Source organism: Natrix helvetica, assembly GCF_964273705.1.
Source record: "Natrix helvetica genome assembly, chromosome: 4".
NCBI lineage: Eukaryota > Metazoa > Chordata > Lepidosauria > Squamata > Natricidae > Natrix > Natrix helvetica.
Genome location: NC_138550.1, coordinates 54564711 through 54582878, shown reverse-complemented (window position 1 = coordinate 54582878; position 18168 = coordinate 54564711). Strand labels below are relative to the sequence as shown.

The 18168-nt window shown below is 35.7% G+C and overlaps 1 protein-coding gene across 1 annotated transcript in view; it reads right to left on the bottom strand.

Moving 5' to 3' along the window:
* Positions 1-278: 278 nt before the first annotated feature.
* MORC3 (MORC family CW-type zinc finger 3) overlaps positions 279-18168 on the bottom strand; it is a 38582-nt gene continuing 20692 nt past the window's right edge. The window contains exons 9-17 of the mRNA XM_081950888.1: positions 15457-15554; positions 14480-14581; positions 14253-14375; positions 14098-14166; positions 10408-10450; positions 9542-9711; positions 5196-6048; positions 2376-2539; positions 279-1542 (exon numbers count right to left, since the gene is read on the bottom strand). Coding sequence (XP_081807014.1) covers positions 1389-1542; positions 2376-2539; positions 5196-6048; positions 9542-9711; positions 10408-10450; positions 14098-14166; positions 14253-14375; positions 14480-14581; positions 15457-15554 — 1776 coding nt within the window. The 3' untranslated portion in view covers positions 279-1388. The remainder of the gene's footprint in view (positions 1543-2375; positions 2540-5195; positions 6049-9541; positions 9712-10407; positions 10451-14097; positions 14167-14252; positions 14376-14479; positions 14582-15456; positions 15555-18168) is intronic.

Below are 18168 nucleotides of genomic sequence, written 5' to 3'. Positions count from 1 at the left end.
GCAGTTTGGCGCTGCTCGTGTACCCTGGCAAAGCAAGGAGGGAAGCTTGAGAATGGAGCAGTTGGCCGAGTTCTGGAATGACTGGAGAAATTCTCCATTTTTTTTTCCCTTCACTGCTCTCCAATTCATATATGAACTCTTTTTGTAAGCTTCTTCCTCAACACAAAATTTGAACCGGTTCTCTTTTTGGGAAGCCCTATTGACAGAATCCTAAATACTTTTACAATTGTTTTCCCCCAAAAGTTTTATTAGATTGAGTAGAATAAAAAATACATTAGTCAATATGTGTGTGTGATTTATTATTACAAAAAATTTGTTCCTGTCATGCAGAACATGAGAATGTTTTTCACCATTTAGTACAAAATATATACATTTCTCATTTATTTTATGTAAATAAAAAGTCATTTCCATTTATTTACCTTTCTTCAAAATGTAAATGTACAGTATAAATTTAAATAATGTTTTCCACACAGACAAGATGTATTTTACTCAGACTTTACAGTACATTCAATTATCAAACAATAATGTGAATAATGAACAACATATAATCATAAAGTTAAGAAAAAGAATGTGGAAAAAATAAATCCTCAAACTTATTTTGATAAAACACTCATTTATTCATAAAACATAATCTGATAGTATAATAATCATTATGCAATACTCTTAATCAGTATTTATAATACATCATCAGGTATCAAAACTCAGAAATACTCATAGGCCACTATAAAATACTAATAATTTGGGGAAAATGCTACTTGACAAAATTGCCAGTGTTTTCTTTAAAGAAAGTTTTAAAAGGTATATAACAACATTTGTAGTATCTGTGGTTTATTTCTGGATGTGTTATAAAAATTAAATTTATCTATAAGAAATGCTGAAAATTCAAAAGGGGTAATACAAGCACCTGTAGTGGTATTTGAAGCACTTGAAATTAGGATAAAATTAGACATGGTGTTAAGACTGTCTTTCTGTGAATAGTATCACACAGCACATTTTGATTTTCACCAGCTATGCTAAATAAAATACTAACCCAAATTTTCTTTCCAATTTGGCATGGCAAGTATCCTTCTTCTATGTCACCACAAACCCCAGAAAGCAAAGCGCCTATAGTTCCTTCACAGATCTTGCTTTCAGGAGCTGCTGTCTGCCACAGCTATTGTCCTAAGCACAAGAATAAAGAAAAAGTTCCTTCCATCCCCGCACAATGTCTTCATTGGAGACATTCATTCTTTTTGTGGCACTATTAACACTTTGAAAATCCAGCCGCAACATTTCAAGAATATATTTAACCCTTAAATGATTTGGATTTATTTAATTTTTTTCCAGATTTGAAGCTTTACAACAGTGTACAAATTTGAGAAAAGCATGATGTGGCAGTGGAGAAATCATTAAGCACTGCTGATTTCATTCATATGTTCTACAACTTGTCCTAGAATTTCGTCAACTACATCAACGTCGTAGTTCACTTGTTTCAGGTCAAGATCAGGCATTATTGTTGCCAGTAGCAGTCCCACATTAACTCGCAGTGATCGCAACTTCAGGCTACAGAAAGACAACATTGAGTACATTAGTTAAAATATTTTACATACAACTTTTACATACAATTGTACATACAACTTTAACACTTAATATATTTCCTGAGCATTTTATTTTTTCCTTTATTCTTTTAAGGTATTCTAAAATATATATATTAAAGTACCCCACGTTAAAGTGCATCTTGGCAATGTAGTTCCTAAACAGAGAAGAGCTTTGAATAAATTTAGTTCTGAACTAAAATGACTAAGAATTGCTCTGCTCTTCAAAACAAAGTTTCAGCTACTGCAGAAATCTTGACAAAGTGTACCAGGAGTTTTGTTTAACACTTTCAAACCCCTAGGGCAAAAATTGTGAGAAGTGCCATACTTAAACCACTTCTTTGCTTAAGAGCATAACTCAGAATGCAAATTGTTAGTGTTTCTTTTGACTGACCATAGTACAGTGCAAAACATTTTTAGTTTATACTATTTTCAATTCAAAATACTTAAAACTGGTCAAAACAGATGTTTCAAATAAAAACCATTGCTGGATATTCTGAACTTTAAAGCTTTAACTCACAATATATTGCCCACTCCTAGCAGACACATGGATAAATACAGCAAAAATTAAGGAGGTAAAATAATGGAGTCAGTGGTTCTCAACTTTTCTTCACCTTTAAATGTTAAGATTTAAATCATAACATTTATTCAAGCCTTCATGGACCTTGTGATGACATCGTGGTCTCCCAGGTGTCTGCGGACCACAAGTATATATAGAATTTGGGACCACTGGAGTAGATAGAAGTTTCAGGTATTAATGAAGAATTTAATATGCTTTTCCATGGATATAAAAATATCTACCTTTCTCCATCAGGATAATTTACAGTTTCTTCAAGATTACTTGCTACAGAATCATTTGTTCGTGCAACCATTTGTGGAGCAGAAGCTTTTAACTGTCCAATTTCTGCTTTTAGCTCTTCACACTGAAAATGCAATTGGTTTTTTTCCATTTCAAGTAGTTCAATCTGAAAGAAATAGGTCAAAACTTTCCATTCAAAATATTTACAACTGTGTATTTAAAACTATGCATATTTCTGTTTGTGCAAAATCTTCAAAAGGTTTGCAATGCTTAAGGCTAAATAGATTACTTCTAAGTTTTTTCATGATAGCAGCTTATGAAAGTTTGCATGCAAGATTTGCAAACAATGCAGCTATTTTACATGTAAGTTGGGGGAGCAAGTTTAATATATTATTGTTGTTGTTAGTGTTATCACTACTGGCTTTAAATTTTTGAACACCAAGCACAAAGCACCTAGGAACAGAATAAGTATTCTCAATAATTCTGTCTTTCATAGCCTGACTAAGGCTGAAGGGAGTTGTAGTCATAAATATGTTAAAAGTACTGGACTATAATACTATATACTGATATAATATCATCCAATACAGTACTGCATATTACACTTTTGTTTTTGTTTAAATACAATTCAGATGATCTTTCAAAAGTTAGATAGGTAAGTTGACAGATAGACACAATCTTTTTTTTCGTTGGTTGCTTGACTTCCAACATTCAGAAGTTGAACAAATGCAGACTGAAATATGGAATCAAATTTACTGGTTTTTTTTTTTTAAAGAGGGAAGCCACATTTGAATTTTGGCCAAAATATTAATCTTGCCATATCAGTCTATAGCATTAATGGTTTAATTTAATATTCAAAATATAAGCAACTGCAAGATTTAGTCCATTAATATTATAAAACTGTTTTTAACAAATTCCAATGTTTCAAATAGATACAAACCTATGCACACTTGGAATAAATCTAACTGAAGATGTATAATTCATATGCACACTACTGTGCCTCTTGGGATGTTATATTATTGTAAATGCATATTGCTGTCTTGGGAAAGCAATTGTTAACTTTAGATTACATGAACTGGAAAAATCAATTTTATATATGAATTCAACACTTAATGCCTCTTTTGCTGCTTGACTTTGGAAAACAGGACTGTACAGATTTTTGACAAAATCACTGGATCCTCAACGTGAAGGCTAGCTTTGGGGCTGTGAGCATATAAAGTAATCTAGGTATTAGCAGCTATTTAATCTCAGCTAATGTCAAAAAAACTAAGCAGAACTGGAGCTGCTTAATACTAGGTGAAATACTAGGGTTTTCAGGCTAAACAAGTAAGCTGAAAGAACACATACATTGTTAATAAGAAAACACAGACATTATCCATGAAGTCATTAGGAATGAAGACTTAATGAAAGCCTTCATTTTTAGGTATTGTTGACTACTCAATTCTATTTACGAAATAAGAACTGCAAAGTTGATGTCTTGTATTAGATGGTTAGATTAAATGCCAATACCACATTTATATATTGTTTATGTTGTTTTGTATTCATGTATGGACTGCACCAGTAGAGGTTAAACCAATTTTGTTGTATATATGATGTACCATGACAATAAAGGCTTTGAACTATATCAAAATGGGGTCTGCTTTTTGCTTATCTACTGTGTTTTCCCAAAAACAAGACCCAGTCTTATTTTGTTTTTGGCCCCCAAATAAGCACTTTGTTTTTTTCAGGAGGTCTTATTTTTTATCACAAGGCCTGGCCAAGCTGGCACCCTGCCCCTTGTGCGCACAGGAGGCAGCAACTGCGCAGAGGCCGGCTGCAGCAAGAGCTAGAGGGAGGCAGGTGCCCAAAGGGCATGGACCTGCACGCCTTCGATGAGAGGGAGGGACGTGGGGGAGCACCCTGGTATAACTCTCCGAGGTTGGATCAGATAGCTCTCTCTCTCATACACACACAAACAGAGGTTGGATCAGATCACTCTCTCTCTCTGTGGTGGCAGTGGCGGTGCTTCAGTGCCTGGCCAGTGGGGCGCTTCTCACTCAGCTACTTTCCCTCTTTCTTCTCCCCGCTCCTCCTCCTCCTCCAGACAAAAGCTGCACTTTTCGTCTGTCCATTGTAGCGCAGCGCCCTGGATTTACTTTGACAGTTGTGGGGCTTGTCAATGCCCATTTGTGGCACAGCACTGAAGTTTCCATAGTGTAGTTTGTGGCACAGCGAAGAAGGTGGAAGACAATCCCCTCCACCAGACCAGTCTGGCAGGGATGGGGTGGGAAACCAAGTGATGCGGAAAGCAGCTGAAAGTGTGGTGTGCAAGCCCTTCAGCTGCTTTTGGCCAGGCTGGTCCGATGAGGTGCATGGGGCAACGCCACACACCGCTGGCCTCGCCCCCTAGCTTGATTTTTATGGCTGCGCCTTGTCCCACCTCATACAACCAGATGGTGGGCGGGGCTTAACTAGGCCTTATTTTTGGGCTAGGGCTTGTTTTCAGAGAAACATAGTTCCCCCCCCCAATCAGATATGGTAATTTGGCATATCCCCATTGAAGTGGGGATACTGCACTTTTATTTAGACTGAAGCCCTACTAAATAATTATGTATTTACTTCTAATAATGGAATCTTCAGAAATATAAATATGTTATACACGAGGTGCAGATCAAATCTAGACAAACGCAGCTTGAGAGTAAATTAAGCTACAATGCATCAATCCTACCACAGAAATATTTGATGGAACAAAATTAAAAATGCAGTATTACAATAACTGCAAAAACTGAGAAATAAATAAACTACAATCAACTTTGCTTTATTACATGTGCTTTTGTAAAACTTACCTCATTTTTATATTGATCTCTTTCAATACTGCACTTGTCCAGCTGTCTGAAAACATCATCCAGCTGGACAGCCATCTCATCAACTTCAGTTTTATTTTCACTGTTTCTACACTTACTGCATTCAGATTTTAAATTCTGTAGTATAGTACATTGTTTTTTCAACCATTTAATCTCATTCAGTGCCTGCTCATAGAGAATCAAAATCTCTTCTGGACTTTTTCCTTTAATTTTTTCTAGTTCGTCATCTGATAGAATGCTATTTGTTTCTGTTGACTGATGGCACATTTCCTTTTTCATGTGTTTATCATTCATTTCCACAATTTTTTTCTCCAATGTCTTTACTTCTTTGAACAACACTTTATACTGTTCTTCATATTTTTCTTTTTCTTTTTTGGCTAATTGCAACTGAATATTTAATTCATTTATTTTGTTGTCCACCCCCCCCAAAGCAGACATGGAAATGCCAGCAGGTTTTGATATGGTCAATACAGGCTCCGATCTGGATAGCTGATTCTTTTCAACACTGATCTCTTCTTCTTCTTTTTTTACTGCAAGCCATTCTACTTCCGTTTGTGTGGCTGCAGTTCCTTTTGTACATTCTACTTCTGAACAAGGATCTTTGCTTTTGGAATTTTCTCCATCATCACCAATATAATCCAAATTGGCACCACCTTCAACTTTTACTATTTTGATGTCACATTCTTCTGTTGCAGGCTTTGGAGTACTGTTCTCCTCCAAAATGATGACATCATTGTCATCCTCAACATGTTTCTTGTTCTCAAATGCTTGGCTAGTCACCCGCGTGATCTTAATTTGTAGTGGTGCGTCAGAATTAGAATGTTTTCGTTTAAGCCTGCAGAAACAGCAAAAGATGTGCATTACACCAATACTTTTAAAAATAACATTGTATTCTTTTGTACTGATTTCTAAATAGAAAGTCCATTTAAATAAAATAATAAATTGAAAGGCTTTTGCAATTGGTGGGCCTGCACACTTAAAGAAAGGACAAGTAGCTGGATATTGGTAGTTAATGCCTCTTTTTGGATGGGAGAGATGGCAGTTGCCTGGAAAGATATGTTGATCTGTGCACTGAAGAGGCATAGTCTCTAGACTCAGGTCAAGGAAAATTGATTGATTACTCATTCAGAAGCCTCCAAGCTCTAGAACTGTAGCAACTTTGCCTCTTTATAGGATTGTGTTCCCCAAATGAACAGATATGTGGATGAGCAGATGAAAACTGTGGCAACTTGGATAATATCGCCTGAGCAGAGTCACTGATACTTGTCACTTGTCAAATTACTCTTCATTGCTGTAATTTATTTTATATGACATGGCCTTGACAATACCGATAACTTTCAGTTAATGGAAAATATTACTGCTTGTGTACTACTTGTACAGGTAGTCCTCGAGTTACAAATGTAGTGGAGCCTGCCCATTCCATCCGTAACTCAATAATTCATACATTGAATGACATCATTCCCTGCTTTCGCCCACGCATTCGTTAATTTACTGCATGGGCGAATGTGTGGCTCGTTAAGTGAACATAAGGTATCTTGGGGTGGGGAAAGCAATCGGGAGCCTAGTGAGGAAACTGGCCACCTACTTCAGACCACCCAAGGCCTCCCCTAATCCAGATACCTCATTCTCCCTCCCCTGGGGTCCCCACAATTGCTTCCTCCCCCATCCTTCTGCACCAGGTAACTTACCTTATGAAGATCCATCTCCTCTCCAGCCTGTTTCTTTGCCTGCCCCCTCCTTTTTTGCAAAGGGCTGCTGAAGTTTACAGGAATGCAATCTCCCTGCAGGCTTTGGCAAGGCCTGAAGGACCAAAGCCTTCTCTCCGTTTGCAAATGTCCAGGCCTCAATTCGCAGAGAATAGAGACCTGAAATGTGAGATTACACAAGATCTTGCACTACTGATCTCATGTGATCTCGCGGTACATTAGACCTGTTCTCTGCGAATGCAGACAAGGAAACATTGACAGAGGAGTTATTTGCAAGGTAAGTCAGTCTCCACAGGTGAAATACCTGCAAAAACCCAGACGGGGTTGGAGGTTGGGGGAGTAGGCAAGGTGAATGTTGCAGAGCCTCTGCAGTCATTCGTAAAGATGAACAAGTGCCATGGTGCTGCAATATTCATAATTTTGGGATTTGTTCATAAACATTTGGGGGCACTTATCATGTAACTTCAAACGTTCACTAAGGGAACACTCGTAATCCGGGGATTACCTGTACCTGAGTTGTGATGTTAGACTGATGATATGGAGCCCTACTGGTTGCTAATTTATTTAGCAGTTCAAATTGCTTATTGTTATCTATAAAACCATTTTGGCAGCTGGGTATCATTAGGAATATCTATCCCAGGAGGAACTCGCTTACCCAATATGTGTGCCTTACTAGGTGGGAGAGGCCACAAAAGAAGGTATTTTATTTGGTGGCTTCCCACTTTGGAACAATCTGCCCTTTTCTCTCATGGTTTTTGAAAGACAAACTCAGCAGAGAAACAGTTTGCTTAAAAATGGATTTGGCTGACATTAGAACAGTGATCTGAAGCTTAAATCAGAGTTTTTTTAAAGAAACCTAACACAACTTGTAGAACACAACAGGAAAACCTTAGGAACAACTTTTAGAACAGGCGAACAGACCCCTAAAATTGCTGTATATGCTGAATTAACAGAATCAAGACCAATAATTAACAGGGAAATCAGGTTACTAGGTGGAAGGGTTGTTACTAAGGGATTCTGCTTTTGCTTAAGTAAACAAGATTACTAAATAAAGTTTATCCTAATGCCCTATTAGTAGGTAGAACACTGTATCTCCATCCCCACCTTGTCTGCACAGCTACAATAAACCTGGCTCAAATCATACACTAATAAGGAGTTTTCTCTTTCTTCTTTCAGAAATGTGGAATCTTGGTAGATTACATTACTGTTTTGACAGATAGGGAGCTATCAATGCTATATCAAGTTACATTAGGAAATACAGGCAAACCCTGTATTCATTTTGCAAATTTTCACAAGAACAAATTTATTCAGAAAGGGTACTTATGTTAGAAATTTAAAAATGCAGTCAAAGAGGCCTCTGTGGCCCAGGTGATTTGGATCCAGTCACTGCAGCAGTGGCAGCCATTACTAACTCTGTGACTTGTCTGTGCTGTTTGGGGTTTTATGACATGCAATTTCCTGAAGCTGGCAATTTTGTCCCTTGTTGCATGGCCAAACAAGATAGGGTGATTTTTACAGCCAGTGCGGTGTGGGCTTGAGGATCAGTGCTAGAATTGCTTCTAAGAATTTTAAAATATTCTTTTTTGTTATTCTACTGTTTGTTATTCTACTGTTGGTTTGTAAGCATTTTGGGAACTGCTCTGCTTTTTAAGTACTATACTTTGCAAAACTTTGCAAATTATTGTGTTTCTAAGTACAGTACTTTGCAAAGATAAAGTTTGTTTGCATCTGCCTTACAACTGTTTGTAGAAATGCTAGCCAGCATCTAAACAAAGCATTCTATGATGTTGTGTTTCCTTGCTTTTATTTTGGAGATTAGTGTATATTACTGTAGTTTGTAGGTTTTAAAATTAAATTGCCTTCAGACGTTGTGGGTGACAGGGTGACCCATCACTGGAAGCTTTTAAGAAGAGACTGGATAGGCATTTATTAGAAATACACTCTTGTGAGAGCAGCGGGTTAGACTAGATGACCTAAAATCCCTTCCATCTCTGTTACTGTTGCAAGCTGAAAGTTCTGTAAATCTCTCCCCCATCTCCCATGGCTGGAGATGCTTAAGCTAATTAGTGACAAGTGGGTATTTTTTTAAAGCAACTGCAATCTGAGAGTTCTGTAAATTACCACCCCACCCCACTTTCTGGGCAGCTGTCTGAAGAAGCTTGAGGCGATTAGCAGCAAATGTGTGTGTGTTTTTAAAACCAACACAATTGGAGGGCTCTGGAAACATCCTTGGAGGCAATTTAATCCCTGGGGGTAAGGCTGCAGTGGAATCAGCTGATTGGCGGTTAGCAGGAAAACATCTCAGTTCAGTTAACGATGGCAGTGATCAATTAATGAATCGAGGAAATAGTAAATCAGATCTTTGTTCATTTAACGAGCCATTTGATTCAATTAATGAATTTGATTTTAAATTTTTTTTTAATTGAGTCTGATTCACTTGATGAATTTTTTGACTTGCGAACCTATGGACAAGCTCCAATAGGTTCGTACTTTGAGGACTACTGTAATTTTAAATTGTATTAAAATATGTGCGAGGTGTATTGATACATAGTTATATATTGCGTAGAACCAGTAAATGATTGAAGTAGTTGAAAAGTTGCATTAAAAAATAAATGTACTGACCTTTTTTCAGAATCTGAATGTGGAGAAGATACCGATGAATCTGATACATTTAGAGACCTGTTTAGAGGTGTATTTGAAGTTTCTACATGCAATCTTGAAATACTTTCATCCATTGCTGGCGATGTGTTCGACAAGGCAGATGTTGTTTGCAAATACATTTCATTATATATCTGTAGAAAATGCATCAGTTCATAACAATTAGAGAGGAATCACATTTTCTCAAGCTATTTCCCTTTAAAGTGGTGATAGGGAACACTATACTAGGTTAATTACTTTTTTTAAAATTTCACAACTGTTTCAAATAGAACATAAAATATTCAATGAATATATTTATACATATAAATATAGATAGTCCATGACCTTTGACCATTTGAAGTTATGATAGGACTGAAGATATGGTGGCTGTAATCAGTCCTCAGAGTTCAGAATGCCCCATCATCTTCGTGGCACATGATCATGATCTGAGCACTTGGCAACCAGTTCACATGACTGGTTGCTCTGCCCTGCAATCACATTGTTGCCATTTGCAACTTTCCTTGTGGCTTCCCCAGAAAATCAGTGGAGAAGCTTGCAGGGAAGACCACAAGTTGCTGAGGACTCCCCATCCACGTGCCCTCCTTCAGCCCCTCCGTGCTTGCACCACACTGGCCAGTTGTGTACCCACGCAACTTCCCCACATTTCTCTCGCACCCTCCCTGAACCAAATCTCTCATGCATCCTCTCATGCCTGCCCTGATTCCAATCCGATTTTTTGATCAGCAACTTTATGGAGGAAGAACTTTGCCTTTTTGAATGCACATATTCATTGATGGTATTGTTTAAAATAAAAATAAACATAATACATTTTAATGTATTCAATTACATACCTGTTGGCTATACTCCAGTCTTTTCTTTAATTTCTCTCTGTCTCTGTTTGATACAAAAAAAATATTATATACACTAAAATATCCACTTAAACCTTATGATGCAGGAAATGTGTTGTATTTTGAGACCTGGTTGCCCAACACAAGTACAAATTTATTATTTCTTAAATGTAGGCACGCTTACCCAAAGCATAGGCAATTTCCATCGAAAGTAGTGTTTTCTGACTTGTGCATTATTGCCAGCTCCACCTTTTGAGTTTATTTTGTTGCAAGTAAATGTCTCCATTCCAGATGGCTATTATGGGATGTGGTGTGGCAAGATCTTTCCTGATCATTGATAACTGCCCCTTAGGGAGGGCCATTTTGTCAGGGAGTCCAGCTCTTTTCTGAACTCACTAACATCTTAAGAGACATGCATCAATTGCATTCACTCCTGGAGTGGAAGGCTTTGTTGACAAGTCATTTATGACCTCTTATCTGCATTATACAACATGCTCTATACAGTGCTGTCCCTGGAGATTTGGAAACTTTAAATGGCAAGGCTGCACCCGTAGTAAAGAATGTTGGATAATTCAAGTAAATAACACCAGTGCTACATGAGTTGCATTAGCTACTAGTGTGTAGCCAACTCACTAGTACTAATGTACTAGTAATAAAATATACCGGTTATCAGCTTTAAAATACTTCATGGCTTGAGGCTGGGTTACCTAAGGAACTGTCTTCTCCCAGTGATTACTATCCACTCAGCAAGTTGGGTATATTACAGGTCCCATGAGCCAAGGAATGTTGGCTGACTGGGACCAGGAGACATGCCTTCTTTGTTTTATGGATATACTAAAGATGGGTGGCTACATATAAGTAAAAAAACAAAAACAAATCTTTTAACATTGTTTGCCTTTTTAAAAACTATATATTTTCTTTAACATACATTAATACTTTATGAACAGTGTATTGTCTGGGTGTATTTGCTTAACATAATAATATATTAAACATAAACCATACATTATAGTATTTTTCTAATTTCTATTTCTTTTATCTAAGCATTGGTAAAATAAATCCCATGTTTGAAAGTATTCTGTATCTTCTTTATCTTTTAACTTCAATGTCAACCTATTCATTTTTGCACAGTCTATTTTTTTTAATATATATTACATCTTCTTCTATGGGCGGTTCCTCATTTTTCCCATGCTGAGCATATACAATTCTTGCTGCCGTCAAGATCAGTAATATTAAATATATATTCCCTTTATTGTATTTTTCTGGTACTATGCCTAATAAAAATATTTCTGGTTGTATAATCTATGTGCTGCTTTAACATTTTTTCTAACCATCTATATATTTTTGTCCACTATTTTTTTTTTTTTTTTGCCTTTGCACATTTACATCACAAATGATAATATGTGCATGGTATCTGGTTACACTTCCAACATTGGGCGGACATGTTTTTAAACATCTTTGCCACTCTTGCTGGCGATAAATGTCACCTATAAAACATTTTATATAAATTTCCCTTATATGCAGTTGCCCTTGTCAATTTATAGTTTCTATCCCTAAGTTTTTGCCATTTATCTAATTCTATAGTATATCCAAAGTTTTTTGCCCATACTATAATTATTTCTTAACTTTGTCTGCTTCTATGGATGGACTATGTCTAAAAGATGTTAATAAAGAAATGATAGTGTTATTGCATAAAGCTGGTCCTGCCCAGTGTGCAGCACCCAATGAAAACGCACATAAGGTGGAGATTACAAGACTTTATTCTGCGCAGATGGACACAAGGTGATCACTCCCACTAGGCCTGTATGAAGGCTAAACCTTAAATAATACATTTTTATACATTTACTTGCTCACAAGCCCCATACGCCATCACCTAAGACTACCAAAGACCAATCTGCCTTCATTCCCTATATTCAGCAAATTGTACATATATAATTGTAGCATAATCATCATTTTAAACAATTCCCAGCATTTGCAACCCCCAAGTTTCCTTTTTCTATGTGCCTGCTTTATCCCATAACTACATTTGTGGTTTGATCAGAGCAAGCATTCCTGAGGGTTTTACTGATCAGGTTATTTTAATTACCACTTATATTCTAGCAACTGATTGCAAAATGTCTGCAAAGCTAAAAAAAGACTTCCTTACAGACACTAAATTTTTAGGGAAAGGGATTTTTTGACCTTTACTTCAATAGGTGTGAAACAAATCTTGCTTGATGCAGAAATATTGAAATATTGAAATAAATACTGGAATTTTAAAAAGTGTGAGTAACTTGACAGAGAAGGCATTTGAAATGGAAATAAGTGATGGGCCAAGAGACTAACCCAAATAAGGATAGTTTACTAACTATACAAAAGTATAGTGAATGAAGTTTTAAAAACTACACAGGAAATATAGATGAGAAACTAAGAAAACAACCTGGATAATACCTGTATATCGGATTTATAAATGAGGCTTGTTAAAAACCTTGTAGAAGTCTATGGGATGGGACAAAAAGAACTGAAAAAAGATTAAATTCTATGACAATTTAAAATAAATTAAAGATTAAGATTTCCAGAAGTAAAAAGAAGGAATATGAAGCTGGTTTATTTGGCAAAGCTTAAAATAAGCCATGCTTTATAAAATTCTTGTAACCCTACATAGAATTCTTACTAACAGTACCAAAATGTTTATGTCTTATGGGATGGTTTAGGGGTAGAAGAGATGTCTACAGGTAGTCCTCAACTTACGATCACAACTGAGCCCAACATGTTGTTAAGTGAGAAATTAAAGTGAGTTTTGCCTCATTTTACGTCTTTTCTTGTCACATTTGTTAAGTCAATCACTGCAGTTGCTAAATTAGTAACATGTTTGTTAAGTGAATCCGGTTTCCCCATGGACTTTGTCAGAAGGTTGCAAAAGGTGATCAAATGATCCTGGGACACTTCAACTGTCATAAATGTGAATCAGTTGTCAAGCATCCAAATGTAAATCATATTATAACTTTGAACAGTCACTAAAAGAAAGAACGTTGGTCTTACCTGAACGTGTCTTTTCAGTAGAAGAGAGGGAGGGGTCACTAAGAGAACTGTTATAAGTCGAGGACTATATAACCTTATAGGAGGTGAAAAGCCTCCTATGTTTATGAAGCATCATACTTATGATAAAAGATTGGAAGTTATTTCTTTATTACAAGAAGTAGATTATTACAAGAAGTAACTCATAAATCATTTAATGACTGTTCAAAGTTAAGATGGGTCTGAAAAAAGTGACTTACAACCTGTTTTTGCATTTACTACTGTTGATTATATGATCAAAATTAGGGTGTTTGGATACTGGCATGTATTGACAACAGTTGCGCCATCTCAAGTCCAACTGCAGTCTTAAGTTGAGAACCATCTCAACTGTTTTCCACTTTTTTCTTTTTGTGGCTTTGTACCTTTTACTTTCTTTTTACTTTAGTTTCTCTCTGAGTTTAGTTTGCATTAGATTTTAATCACCAAAGCATACATAATCTTGATCACTTTCAGGGAAGCATAGTTAAACCCTACATTGTTTGCCTGAATTCTACATCTATTATAGAGGTGCAAATCAAATAAACCAATTTTACACTGTGCAGAGTGAATGTAATTTATGCTGACCATGTCTTTTCATATTCTAAGAAGTGCTTTTAAGATACATGAAAGTAAACTTCAAATTTCTTATTGAGTACTCACTTTTTTTTATGTGTTTTCTCATATGGTATTAAATCATCATCTTCAGGTTCTTCAGGCACATTGCAATTTCTAATTTTAAAAATTAGTAAGATATTGTTAATTTCGATGCAGCTAACATTATTCCTTAAAATGTTATTCATTTCTACCTATTTTACCTGAACTGAGGGTCTGGGTTATATGAACAATACCATTTCTCTGGCAAGTGATCAATTCCATCTGGAAGCTTCCTCCATTTTAGGCAAATATCACACTGAACCCAGGTCTGATCAGGCCGTTTCCTGTAACAAATTACCAGTTATATAAAACCTAGAAAAGTACAACTATAGTTTATAATTATTCAAGCCAAGAAGTATTATGGAAAGATTTTGTTTATAAAACTTACTGTGTATCTTCAACTAATACTTCCAGAGGATATTCTGTTTTCTTTGCTTGCATCTCATTCCAATAATCATTAAGTTTTTCACCAAGGGCATGTATTGTACGTCTAATAAACAAGAAAGACTCTTTTAAAATTCATAATATGACTTAACAGCAAATATAATTATCACAGAAATGAAACAGAGAATAAGAAAGCAATGATTTGGACTCGAATGTCCAATGACTGAATATATTTGATGGCATATTCATCCCCAGAGAAAAGGAGGTGGTTTTTTTCTTATTCCTTGGCCCTCAGTGTTTTACCATCAAGTCATTGGTAGTATTTATTTATTTTTGTTCCTTTCAGTCAGTTTTGACTCCTGGTGATTGCTTGGACACATCTAAGTAGTTTTCGGGGCAACATTTCTGAAAATGGCTTGCCATTTGTTTATTTCTAGGGCTGAGAGAATGACTGGCCTGTTGGCTTCATGTCTTAAGGCAAAACTATAACCCAGAGTCTCCTGGTTTTTTATCAGTGGCTTTAACCATTATGCAAAACTGGCTATTGAGAACTGGTTCTAGTTAAAAGTCCAAAGCTCCCCCCCCTTCCAAATAGCCTTTCTGAAACATCTACAATATGTGCATTCATTTATACAAGTATGCAAATACATCTGAATAAGATAAATATGCAGTATGCTGTTCTCCCTTTTTGTACTACCACACATACAGGCAATGCACTAAATCATTTCAGAGTGGAAGGTTTTTTTTTAATCTGGTTAAGTACCAAAAATCCTGATAAAGCAAGGCTTCCATTTGCATAACATCTTCTACTTCTATGGAAAGTTAAATAGACACATCCTTGGTCTTTTACTCAACACAGAGAAGCTAAGGCCCATCAGGCATGAAGTTCAATTTATCCAGCTTGGTGTAACACCTACTATTATAAATAAGAGTATTTAACATGCACTGAAACTCTTTTATGCTGATAAAACAAACATTTACCTATATTCATTGGTATAATCAAAGTCCTGTTTATTATGAGTGGGTTTCAGAAAGTTGCATTCAATAATACCAATTACACCTACACCCATATTGTTTGCCTATGGAAGAAAAGAAAGAAAAATGCAAATATGTTTATATGTGTTTATATCTCAAAACCATTATAGTTGAACATTTATGTTCTTAAATAAGGTCTGTGTTACACACATATTTGTATAACACAAATCTCCAAAATACACCTAAGAATTCTTTATTTAGTAAATTTAGTAAAACCGTTTAAAATGTTTTAAAAATAATTTCCAGTTTTTCACTTCAAAAGTTAAATAGTGCCGCAAGGTATGATTTAAATGGTAGAGGAACTAGGAGAAACGGTTAATATTCTAAGTCTTTTAAAAGTATACAAAATAAGGATATTTAGATTAGATTAGATTTATTAGATTTGTTAGCCGCTCCCTCTCCACGAAGGGACTCGGGGCGGCGTACAATAAATAAAAAGCACATATTATACAATTAAACATTTCACATTTCACGGAGGAGGTATAAAAACACACAACAATCATTACAGTACACAGAAATAGTAATAATAAAATTAAGAATTAAAATACCCCAATATAAAATTACGAGTTTAAAAGTATACGAGTTTATACTATGTGAATATTATACATTGCGACACGGAACGGACAAATTGGTTTAGCCAGAATGAGAAAAAACAGGCCTCTCTGCAAGACATTGTATTTAGAACAGGGAAAAAAATGGGCTGGTGAAATTCCAAAAGCAATGTTTTAAACAGAAATGGGCAATTAATTTTCCCAAGGTGTCACATAAGAAATTGAGATTGTACTAGAAGGCCAAACCAATAGGACAGGTGAAGATGCATAGGCACGCACGCACACACACACACACATACATAAAATTGAGGGGGAAATTAGCAGTCGCTTTCAAAATAAAAACAATGCAGTTGTATTGCATGCATTTATTTACATTTGATTTCTAATTTCCAATTGACCTCACATAGGGACATGGCCAAATTGACCTAATTTCCAATTGTCCTCACCCGGCCCATAGCCGGCCCATAGCCAAAGGGCTAGCTATGGCCTGGGAGCTGTAAAATGTCTGTTCGTTCTGTCTGTCCACCCACATCCATCAAGTTTTTAGAGTTCATAACTCTAGAATAGTATTTTTGCAAAGTAGCTAACATACATTACATTAATTGGAATGTTTGTTTCACACACTTCTATAACTCTTCTATTAACTTTTAAGTCTAATTTCTGAGTCCATTAAAAGATGTTTATTACAGCTGCCTAAATTAAAGATAGTAACTCCACAGAGGAAAATATGCCATTAGGAATCCACCTACGTACTTGTTTTTATTAAAGTCTAAAACCATAGGATCCCTTTGAAGTCAGCAATGTAGCAAAACTGTCTTGGGTATGCTCCTAAAAGGAACAGTCCTGCCATACAATCATGTTACTAATTCCAGGTTGGGGACAGACGTTACAAACAAAGAAAAACATCCTGACTGCCTCCTAAAACATGGCGACTTCCTTTTTGGGCAAATACATACTACTTACGGTATATTACAACCTACTGGCTGGTTGAGTATATTGCAGCTCCTATAGCTTGCAGATTAAAATGTCATATGTCCTTACGATTATAACGCATATTTTAGGCTTGTTCAGCTATTGTTTTATTCTATAATTAAAGGTTGCATTTATAGTGAAGCATTTTTTGTCAATCTGATCTTACTTTGTAAGACCTGAAAAACAGCAGAATGTATTAAAGAATTTAATGACAATGTATTCAAGTGAATGGCATACCAAATATTTATAGTATCTTGTCTTTTTATGTACAATGAGAGCTTATGCACCAAAGACAAATTCCTTGTGTGTCCAATCACACTTGGTCAATAAAGAATTCTATTCTATTCTATTCCATTCCATTCCATTCCACTCCATTCCTATTTTAGTAGAGCCAATCCATCTAACTGAGAGGTTTGTAAAGAGAAAAAGTATTCTCTGTGGACATAATCTTTTCTATAGAAGGAATAAAACCTTGAAACCATAAAACCATAAATAGAAGGTCAAAACCTAAGTGTCATAAAACCATAAATGCATGTTGTACAACCATAAACTATGGAAACCAGATAACTGTTTTAGAAAAGAATGGCAAGAATTAACAGAATTAAATATCCTCAGACCACCAAGCACAATGTTTTGGGGAGAAAAGTTAAATAAATATTTTTGATAAGGGTAATCTATTTTTCAACACAATAGACATCTTGAACAATGGATAATAAAACTGAATACCTGAGATTCTGGAAATGTATTTTAAAACAGAACATGTAAGTATTTCAGGATACTAGTACTAAAAATCAGAGAAGTAGAAATTATTGAATGAAAGAAGTCCTATTTTACAAAGGTTATATTATTAATCTCTAATTTCAGTCCTCTTTCTAGAAAAAAATGTTTTCCTTTTTTCCTGTGTATTGTGTTGAGTCTGTGGAGTGGAGCAGACAATACATACATACATGCATGCATGCATGCATGCATGCAAGCAAACAAACGAACAAAATCATTTTTACTATCTTATTATTTAAAGATTCTTGGTGATTTGTTAGTGTATTCTATGTTATCTAGACCTGTTTATATAATGTGATAAGGAAATTACTTGCTTTGCTTGTAATGAAATTAAATTTAAATAAAACAAGGCAAGTAT